Below are 11,478 nucleotides of genomic sequence, written 5' to 3'. Positions count from 1 at the left end.
GTTATTTTTCTTTCCGTTTGACACAAATTAGAATCTATGTCCGCTTTCAAGATTCATGCAAAATGCGAAACATTTAAACATGAGATAACTATTAAGTAAAGGGGGAGCAAAAAGTAAAAACTTCGACGCTTAAAATTTTTTTGTCAATGCAACTTGCTGCTCAATCATTTCGTGTTCGGTATTTGATCAAACACGATTATACTTGATTATGTCTGTTTTTCACTTGTATAAAATCGTATAATGTAACTATTATATCAAATGGCAGCATTTATAGATTTCATATACACTTACACGCGACGTATTTCTTAATAGTTCTGTTTTGTTAGAGCGCGTTGTATATAACATAAAATCGAATTGTTCTATCTAAAAATTGTATAATTGGTTGAAAGTAAACGATAATCTAAGGTAATGGGAAATATAAAATTTTTGAAAAACAAATAGGAATCATGGTAGGTTTGGATCGTTGAAATAGTCTTCTTCGATCGTACGAATTAAAAAAATAGAAGTAGGGGTCAAAAATTTTATCACAAAAATATACATATCGTGATTTATGAAACCACTGTATGTATATTACTCATCACACCAAGAAATAGGACGCAACTACGTAAACTTGAACTGGCCATTTCAAGCTACAGATCTTATCGCTCGATAATTGTATATGCTTAAAACTAAAAAAATAACATTTACAAACAAACTGCGTAGGTACTATTTGTGAAATGATCACGTTCTCGCATGTGTAAAATATGTATGCGCGTTGCGTACAACTAGTTACATGCTACGTGAACGGATTACGCAAGGGAAGGATGCATGTGGTAACATGTTCTTCTATATAATCGAACATTTCAACCAGATACGAATATAACGTAATGTTATTACTTCAACCATACTTTGCCCGTGGGTTCGGCTAAATATAAGATAAAGGTGTCAATGACAACGCATTAACGTAACAATAACGATAAATCTAATTAACTAGAAGTAAAAATATATTTTACTTATTCTTTTGGAGTATCAGGAGCTTCGGAAATATCGTTAACAATAACCGGACCTTTTCATTTCTTTCACTCCATCTTCAATGAAACACAACTGATGCAACGATTTATTTTCCATTCAAATTATTGCCGAATTACAGCTCGGCTATTTGTTGCGTTTTTATCTTTATGTTTCTCTGTATACGATCCTATATATTGCATCAATAATTATAGATATTAAAAATACGCTCATGTATTTTGAATGGAGTCGAAGCTTTAAAAAAAGGAAAACGGGGAAAGGTATGCAAATTGCGTTCAGCCATACGTCTACAAGAAAATAAATCGTGCGTTACAGAATGACATACAATGAATCATTCTAAAAAATGCATACATGATTTTTATTATTCGAATATAGGCTAATCTTGATAAAATTGGAGCAAGTTGAAGCTTATTCGAAGATTCTTTTGCGCATATCGATGATAATTGTATCGTTATGATGAAACGCCTCGTTAAACGCGAAAATGGAGTAGTTAACTGATCCTCGGAAGATGAGTACAAATGAGGTAGAAATGAGGTAAAAACGCGACGTTTCAGTGGTTTAATATAACTGTAACGTGAATAGAATAAGGTAACAAACAGAGTTCGAATAATATGACACAATGTGTCACACACTGTTGAGACTGCTGGCTTCCTCGACATCGCTCTCGCTCATTGGACTAGTCGATGATTCTAGGTGATATCTTGAATCACTAGTCAAATCTTGATAGTGTTGTTGCTGTTGTTGCTGTTGCTGATATTGATGCTGGTGTTGATGGTGATGATGATGAAAGTGGTGATGATGTTGAAGAAGATCTTCATTATGATAACATCGATGTCTCTCGTCTATGCGATGACGCAGATCGTCAAGATGCACAGTTTGAACTCGTCTTCTTAGTTCTCGATGACACAAAAGACAAACGATCAATGCTATCAATACAGCACCGATGGCACCACCCGCGGGAACAGCGTAATTATTCGTCTGTACAACTATATCACCTGAAATATAATAATTTCTTGTCAAACGTTTGTTCAATCTAAAACTTGTCCATATTCTCTCTAATGTCCATTTTTGTATTTCGTCTCTTTTCTAGGTCCTTGTTTACAAAACATAAAATCTACACAATTATGTACAATTCGTTGAAAGTTTACTCGAATTTTTGTACGATTGCTTATCATCCAACTAGCTTCATTTGTTTTATACTCGTAGCATATTTAAATGAAAGATGGCAGTTAAAAAGATAGTCGAAGATAATGTGCGTGGTTGACATGGTTGATAGTCTCCGAAAGAGGAAAGAAATTTTGAAAAAGATGAAAGATTTAACAGCGAAAGGAACGAAGAGGAAAGGAAAGAAAAGTGAAAAAAGGAAAGAGAGTGATTAGGAGCATCTGTAAGACGAGAGGGAGAGCGCGAACATGTGAACGCGTGTCTGTGAGAAAGAGAGAAGATCCACATGCTATTTTATATGAACAAATTTGCATTCACTGTAATCATGCGTTTTTCCTATAAACTTTGTGTAAAATGTGAGAGAAACTTTTAAAACAATATAAACGTAAATTTCGAGATTACAGTATAATTGGTATACTTGAAAAACAGCGATATTTTCGATACAGTTTTTGTAGAATTATATAGTATTGTATATGTAAGTACATATGTTATAATAAACAAATGTGAGAAGTTTTCTACTTAAAAATAAGTGAAATAATAAAGAGGGATAATAGCGCGCAGTGGTGCAAATGACTTTACATGTTACATTTGAAATTATACATGTATACGTGTATAAAATGAGTATGAAGGTGGTTGTGCGTCCGTCATCTACCCGCGTTTCTATTTGTATACACATAATACATTGGTTGACATTAAAAAGGTTACCGTATAATTAATTTGTTGTTGTATAAAAATTAAGAGCGATACATGTGCAATATTGTGAGTGAACTCACGTGATAGGGGAGATCATAACATGCCGGATCGTCGGAAGCTTCATGAAGGGCTCAGATGGCCACGAACACAAAGCACAGAGAGAGAAGAAGCATGGCAGAGACTCCAGCCAGTGCTGGCGACAATGGGGCTGATGCTGCACCTGCGACACCACACACAGTCATTCACCCATTCAATCTCTCCATTCTTTCACCTGTACACACAGCTACGTACTACTTACCCAAAATATTACGCAATTCAGTACATACTTGTCTTTCTCTTTAACTTCTATCTACCATTTTTTCTCTACTTACTAGTTAATCTTTTTCCAATGTCGAACATTGTTCCCTTATCCTATTCCATTGCTATACGTAATTACGAATATCTTGGAAAACGTGTATTGTACGCGTGTGCAAGGTGAACACTAACATAAACACTTTCTTTTATCGTAAACGATCGGTACGATTCGAAAACGATCTAGAACTGAAGTCATGGTTTACGCGATAACATTACGTGTCCGATACCTTCGAGCAAAATGAACTGAAAAATACATGCAGATTCGTGCAGAATTTACCAATTTGCATCATCTTAAAATCATATTCTTATATTCAGATATCCAAATTCAGATGCCAGATATGTATAATAATGATGTATATATATATAATATGTATTGCTATACACTATTTTTACTTTTATACGTTTAACGAGAACGAGATAGACAATTCGGTTCAATGCCGAACGATATCGTACTGTATAATAGCCAGTAGCAGGTTTGATTTTAATCGGATATTTACATGTGTATACAGTATACATCCATAGAAGATGCATGCATACATACACACTCGCGTATATGCATGCATAACATATACGTGAGAAGGATTAGTTAAAGGTACTGTACTCGGTAGAAAAAGAATACGCTTGGAGAATTTGTAGAGCAATTGAATAATTAAGTATCTATTGAATGATCTGAAGAAATTACAAGTTTGATATTGGATTCGGAAATGTATGCGTGTGTGGATGCGTGTGTGTCTATCTGTTGCGCGTATATATATGTATATATGTGTACGTGCGTTCGTGTATGCACACGCACACACGTATGAGTACAGAGTTCACGCATCGGTATAATGTTTATACATTTACACGTATAGTGTATGGTGGAAAATTTGCACGTTGTCATTCTCGCTAGATGAGAACGTAATACACACGATAATTTTACACAACTATAGATAGTAAAAGCAAAATAAAAGAAGAGTAGAATTGAACCACACGTTTCTAAGAACTTGACTCGATGTTTTTCTAACGATTGCGAAACTTACAATTTTCTTCATCTGTAGTGTCGTTTGGGCCACAATTACGAATGTTATTACACCGAAGTGACTCTGCAATGCAGTATTTATTTTCGCCACAAAGAAACTGATTCTGGCAGTCGGTATTTGTGCTCACTTCGGTCCACGTTGCTTTAAATCCCATTTGTCCAACCGCTTTATCAGCCAATATGAAGCTAAAACAAAAGAAGGAAAGTAGAAAAAAGGCGCGATCAATGCTCATGTTCTTTATTCTTTCACTTAAACGCGAAGGCGACCGTGATCGATGTTTGTAAAGCTATAAACACGAAGCAGGAGGCAATAAAGAATCACTTGTGCGAAAAACAAACCTAAGTCGCATGTTATTGTCCACAGAGAGGTAAGTCCAATTTTTGTCTAGAGTTTGAATACCACACATTTCGATAGGCGTGGACGATGCGGAATACCATATGCGCAGCACCGCAGCAGGACAACCACGAACTAAAGAAATTACATTTTTTTATTACTGCTAGTAACTTCAATTGAGATTTAGGCCCTTCACTTAAACCAACTCCATTAATTGATAGAATCAAACTATAGAAAAACATGAATATACCTGATTGATCACCCTCTACCGAAAATGTTTCAAAGTGTAATAATATTCGCTGATTCGGTCGGACTCTTATAAACCAATTACAAGTTTTACTAGCCAGATTTCTTGCGGGTCCATCGTATTTGTTTGGGTAATTCGGACTAGCAATGACTCCATAATTCACACTGCTTATATTCGATCCGCAATCTGCAATGTGACAAATACAGCGACAAACAATTTGTATTCGTTCTTGCTCTCTAAATAAACTAATTAAAGATTTACAGAAATTTAATCAATTTTGACGCGAAGGATTTGAGTTTTATTACAACTACGTACCTCCAAAAATAGGTTTCGCTACTGCGAACGTGTAACGCGCTTTGAAACCGCTATAAACCAACTCAGAATCCGAATGCAGAATCACTTTTAAGCCGAGAGCACCGAGATTTGATTCTACCGGTCCCGGAGCCGTACTACCACAATATCTACCTATTAATTTTTCCGTATTATCTCGATACGTATTATATATCTCCAACCAATCATCTTGACAAATTTCCACTCTGAGACAAGAGACATAAAAGGGCACGTGCGATTGTACATCAGCAGCAACAATAGTACAATAATAATTGAACAACTTACCCGTAATGTCCGGTCGTCATATTCGTATTTTTCGTTCGAACTTTAAAATAATCAAATATTAAGGTAACTTGTTCGTTTGACGTAGCTATGAAAACATATGTGCAATTTGTGTTGCTTGGATAATTACTAGGATGTCGCGGAGAATTAAAATCTCCTTTTTTGCGAGAGGAACTGTGGTACGTGAAAGTGCAGCTGCCATCGGGTGCCGCGGTGCCCGGTATCTTATACTCTGTCTCAAAACTGTAACTATAAGGACAAATGCGTCACATATGCTGCTTTCTCTTATCGTGCAATTTGTTATCTCATTTAAGAAGACTTTGCGTATTAGATTCGTCTGTTACCATGCTTTAAAGCCTTGTCCTTGAGATTCTCCGCTGCTAAATACCATCACGAGTCTTGGACCATCGCTAACTACAGGGCTCGGATTGCTCTCCGAACCGCACAATTCGTAATCGAATTTATCGTAAGAATCTGTTGCTTCTTGTCCTTTCAAATACAACTTCAAATATCCATCGGTACAGGATGAACTAAACGACGAACCGGCAAAAGAACGACGAAGTGAGTACACATTGCGTACCATATTGGAAACGAACAAATAATTTGTTTAATTGCGATCAAAATTGATAAGAGAAACGTTTTAACAGTAATGTAATTATACTTACTCTCCTATCGTCTTATTTTTTGGTATTTTGAATTGTCTGAATTCTAATCGAACACGTTCAAGATGCTGGGAATCTTGCATTCCATAAATGAAATACCGACACACAACCTTTGGTATATATGGAAATGGATAGTTTGGGCTAACCACGAATCCAGATGATTCCTTTTTACTCAATATCTTCTGATCGCACTCTGATCCTCGTATATGCTCACCCTCGTAAGTGGTGATGAAGTCTGAGCAGATAGAATCGAGTGTGTACACACACATATACATACATACATAGATACGTTCATGCGCATTTATATATACATATATGTATCCATGCATATATGCATATTGTGCGCGTACACATATGCACCCGAGATTAAGGAAAAAGAAGGGACAGAACAAGGTGTTGTTTGCAACTGGACGCAACCCTTTACAATTGCTCGATCAATAATAGCATTTATAGCATTTATGAACTACGGTATTTCAACTTACCTAATTTAACGAAACTCTCAGAGAATTCAAAGATACCCTTGAATCCACGATTTTGTGTGTTCGCTGTACGTTGAAGTGTAACGAACAGTACGTACAAACTAGACTCTGATGAATATAATACCAAATTTCGTTGTTGACCACAATATGTTCCGATAACAGCCGACGTATTGTCTAAACCATCGTACACTTTTAGATAATCTAAGGGGCAACTGTAAAATACAAGTGTTACAGGAAGCAATTAGAAAAGTACGCAGCTGCTTAACGCGGAAGTACATAAACAGCTACGTACTGTTGACCTCCAAAGAACAAATCGAAATCTCGAAACTCAAGGCGTACTCGTTGACCTTGTACTCCGATAAATTTATAACTGCATGTAAGACCTTTCGGATATGTGCCCGGATAAGTAGGAGATAATATACTGCCGTTGCGTTTGTTTTCTGACTCTACCTTGAATGAGCATGGTGTGCTAGGAGCTGGGGTTCCCACTTCGTATTCAGCTGCGAACAATCCGAACATTAGTGAGAATTGGTAGAAGCGAAAATAAGTGTATGTGTGTGTATGTGTATGTGTGTGTGCGCGCGCGCGCGTATGTAACCGAGTTGATGGTCAAAATTTCAAGTATAAAGCAAATAGTGCTTACGTACATGCATTGATAAACGCATATGTACCGCTGAACAGGCTAGGGAACGTAATATTTTTATCAGTGTAGAAACTAAGAGCGATTCCCTGATAAAGAGACACACGCCTGCGAGGTGGGATCGGACCACAAAAACGACCACCGAAAGGAGTTTCCACCAACTTGCTGGTATTCTCCGATCGTATTTCCGTGTACAAGTCCATATATTCGTGACCACAACTGAAAACCAAGTTTTTCCTAGTTCATCTGCGAACAAAAATAGTTTGGCCGCGAGCAAATTATATCGATACCTAACGTATGTAAATACTTACGCGGGTAACTCCCCAACAGCGGATCCACTACAAAAATATGGATAATTAATCAATAAATAGAACTCATATACATCGACACAAAAACTGGCACAAATAAAGAAATGATATTTTACCGCTTTAATTTAAAAGAAATTACTCACTCTGGTGGTGTACCCCGAAGGCCGAATGAATTGAATTTCAATTCAACTCGTTGTCGCGGCCCAGCGAAAAATATATATACGCATTGTCTGGAATCCCCTTCGGGGTTAATTATCGTCGGAGCATGAAAGGTTCCATTTGATGGACCATCTGGCGTACTTATAAACTTCTGATCGCACTCTGTGAAATTATACATGCGTCTAAATATTTTTTATATGTGAAGGAACTTGGTAGATGTCCTGTTTAATGCTATATCTTCTCGTTAGTAAGATCACAACTTATACACACTGTTGACTTACTATCAATTTGCTATTACTTCAATTTTTCCGACAACCGACAACAGTAAGAATGATACAATTAAACGCGTCTCAGTTTAGATATATTTAAAGTGCCTACTGTAAATACACAAACAAACGCCAAATATCATTGACTCCTTACCAAAGAAACTTATTTATTATTAATGTTAATGACAATTGTTGCTGATTCTATCTTGTTATCACTGAACAATTATATAAATCCAGTTGATGTAAAGGAAAGTGAAACAGAGAGGTAAACGAACATCAACACTAACCTGTACTGCTGCGAGGACAAAGTAGTAAGAATAAGATAAAAGCAGCAGAAATCAAATTATTCCCAGAAGCATGCCAGTAGAGTATCGAAGCCATACTGCATCCTAGGAATACACATTTGCATTTTGCTGAATCAGTTTCGTCTCGATTGAAATCATGATGTATATACTTTTTATTCACTATTACGGCCAAATTGTAGAGGAACCACTAATAGTGGCAACTGTGATTTTACCATATCGTCAGTTTCTATTCCACACACAGGAAAAATATTCAACATCGATCTTCAAGATCATCTGCAATTACATGAGTTCAAGCAAGTTAGATTATTCCGCTAACTTCGTTGGATTTTATATGCTATAATATAACGTTGAAATTTATAATTAACACAGAACATATAAAATGAATGTAATCAAACCAATGTTACATATCTATTGTATGTATATTTTATCGAGCATTTACGATAGCGAATATCGTCTCACAAGAATCTCTTTTCGTTTCACAAACACGATACTGAACGATTAAAGTGGAAAATTGAAAAGTTGTAAGTATAAATGACATTAAGTATGCCAATAGACACAGGTTACTTTCCAAGTCACCTCTGTCGCCACACCTCACCAACTCGTTAAACGAACAAGACCCGTTCAGCTCTTTACATTTTTATAGGCTGATGTATCGAAGAAAAATAGAAGGAAAAGAGAAGGGAAAAAAAGAACTGATTAACTAGTTTTGTTGTACATTATGACACTGTAGTATATCATAAACTTTTGTCATCAGTTATAACCAAATATTATAAAAAACTTCACCACGCTCATTTTGCAGAATCAGTCTAGATGCCAGTACGGAAGAAATGAATTCAAATACCACGTAAACACACGAAAATACAAAGCAACTCGATTAATATCCTGAACACGTGTCACGTTTATTTGCCACGCCCTCATTTTAGCCCTTTATGCCATTCACCGCATCATTCACTATTATTCTTACGACCACAACATATGTATTATTTTCGGTTTGTTACATATCGTTATATTACGGTATAGTTCATAATACGGTTGTACGGATTGTAAAACAATTTTGTAAAAAACAAAAAAAACAAAACACCTTAGTATTCAAAGCACCCCGCCGCATTGTACCCTGTCATCGTCGTCGCCATCATCTTCCCTCTTTGAATTTCGATAAGGATAGCAAAATGGTCAATAACACAGCAGCGCCACTAGTGACACCCGACAATTTTGCGCGCCACATACTACGGGCCACTAACCTCTTTACTACATGGCCTGAACAAATTTATTAAACGTTATTTTTTCCATTTACTAAAATAGTATGTATCACCGTAGTAAATGAAATTTTTTCATGTCATAAACCGTCATGTTCAGTCCATTTTTCAATCGAAAGAAACGAAGAATGGAAAAGAAAAGATACATACGTACACACACTTGATAACGATCCGTGGTAAATATAACATATAACGCGCATCATATGATCTTTTGAGCGACTTATTACACACCATATACAACAAAGGAAATTTCATTTAATTTATAACTGAAAAAGATCTTTCACTCTCGTTTTGATGTATCTAAGAAATGCGAACGTCGGTCAATGCAAGTCGTCAAATTCTTCGCGATACGAATTGCACAAAGTCAATTACTTACATACTTATATGTATTGCTTTCTACGTTTTTTTTCTCACCAGAAATATATTAAATACACTTCAAATATGTACACTTAGTATGTGCGTATATATCGCAGGTATACACTTTAGAAAATCATGTTCAAAATTGAAATTTTACACTTCGTATGCTATAACATTCGAATAAGTGGAACGAAATGGGAAAATTTAATGATATCGTTTATAAGATTAAATTCTTTAATATCTCTTTTTGCAGAAGTCCTTTGCTTTCTCTTTTCATCTACAGAAACACTGGATAATTGCATAAAAATCGGGACCCAAGTTTTGCAGTTATGCAGATGTAGAAACGATTCTGTTTCTGGAGACTGAGATTCTAAACGTGTCGAACGTAGAAAAGGACAACACGAGTGAAAGGGAAAGAAAGGCTGAAAGCATATAAAGCCCGCGACAAACTGGAACCTTTAATTCAAAAATCCAACTTCTTTATTTTTTACTTTAACTCAAAAATCAAATTTCCTTATTTTTGATTTGTGATGAATGAAAACTTTTATATTAAACTTTTGCTTTAAACATGTTTGTTACATTTTTCTAATTAAAATGATACCAAACACAATATAATTTGGAGCATATTTTTTTATTTAGTAAATGATAATTAAGTACATACCAATAAGTAAACATAATTCAAATTATATCGTGCTTGGCCTCATTTTAATCACAAAGACATCACAAATACGTTAGTGAAAATTTAATTTAAAAAAAATAAAAAGATTTCACTTTTGAATTAGTACGTACTATACATTGTCTCAGTGATACCTTACACTGGATCATGTTATACTGCTCGATCACGGCGGGTCGTCGGGCTTCGAAACCTTCTCCGCCGTGATGGAAATGACGACTGTGCAATTACGTAGAGGATCTTTTTTGTACAATAATCCAGTGTGTACCTTTTTGAAAATATTACTTTACCCTATCATGCAGCACAATCTTGTTAAAACTACGTACACTAGATCGCGAGGAACGGAACAATATGTAACAGATGTGGCTAAACGATAACAGAAAATATGTTGGTTTTAACGTTGATTTGTCGTTATCGCGTATTTCGTTGCCGTTATTACACTTAACTATAAAATAAATGTAAAATCAACACGGTATCGTTTCGACACTTCAGTTACATGAGAACAAAAAAACTGAGTGTGTACCTATATACAATATGTTGTGTGTGCTCGCGCAAATATTTGCACAGGAATATATGTATGATTAAATGAAAAGAGAAAAGAACTGACAAAACGATACAATAGATACATAACGCGTTGAGCAACTCTCGATCAGTCTGCTTCTGCTGAAGTACTGGCTACCCCAACACGCCCTAACGATAGGGTAGAGGTCGCTAGAATGAATCAGAGTGGGGAGAAACAACTGATTCAGGGGTTGCCTAATGCATAATTAAAATACAATAAATATAGATAGAGATGAATTTTATTCGGTTCATCTTTTTAGAATCAAATCCGTCGTCTAATCGAAAGAAGGCATTAGGCGATAATAGAAGTAAATGATATATAGTGGATGAAAAAAGGGAAAAGAACAATGTGTTTTAATAGTATACAAATAAATATATCACC

The 11,478-nt window shown here is 35.7% G+C and overlaps 1 protein-coding gene across 9 annotated transcripts; it reads right to left on the bottom strand.

Annotated features, from left to right (window-relative positions):
* Positions 1 to 535: 535 nt before the first annotated feature.
* LOC122566609 (cubilin) lies at positions 536 to 11,344 on the bottom strand. 9 transcript variants are annotated; one of them, XM_043724125.1, is made up of 16 exons: positions 11,059 to 11,344; positions 9,331 to 9,506; positions 8,232 to 8,522; positions 7,663 to 7,840; positions 7,523 to 7,549; positions 7,219 to 7,430; positions 6,864 to 7,071; positions 6,575 to 6,783; positions 6,096 to 6,327; positions 5,775 to 5,960; positions 5,434 to 5,679; positions 5,134 to 5,354; positions 4,822 to 5,004; positions 4,577 to 4,706; positions 4,239 to 4,423; positions 536 to 2,003 (listed from the first exon to the last, which is right to left on the bottom strand). In XM_043724125.1, the coding sequence occupies exons 3-16, from the start codon at positions 8,323 to 8,325 to the stop codon at positions 1,633 to 1,635; spliced, it is 2,682 nt and encodes an 893-aa protein (XP_043580060.1). In that variant the 5' UTR covers positions 8,326 to 8,522; positions 9,331 to 9,506; positions 11,059 to 11,344; the 3' UTR covers positions 536 to 1,632. The 9 variants fall into 9 exon arrangements, 8 of the variants coding, with proteins under 8 accessions (XP_043580060.1, XP_043580064.1, XP_043580065.1 ...); XM_043724129.1 differs by lacking the exon at positions 9,331 to 9,506 and having other exon boundaries at positions 8,232 to 8,333; positions 8,462 to 8,522; XM_043724130.1 differs by lacking the exon at positions 9,331 to 9,506 and having other exon boundaries at positions 8,232 to 8,333; positions 8,399 to 8,522; positions 11,143 to 11,159.
* Between the last annotated feature and the right edge of the window lie 134 nt (positions 11,345 to 11,478).

The sequence above is a fragment of the Bombus pyrosoma genome, linkage group LG4 (genome assembly GCF_014825855.1).
Source record: "Bombus pyrosoma isolate SC7728 linkage group LG4, ASM1482585v1, whole genome shotgun sequence".
NCBI lineage: Eukaryota > Metazoa > Arthropoda > Insecta > Hymenoptera > Apidae > Bombus > Bombus pyrosoma.
This window is presented reverse-complemented; position numbering and strand designations above follow the sequence as displayed.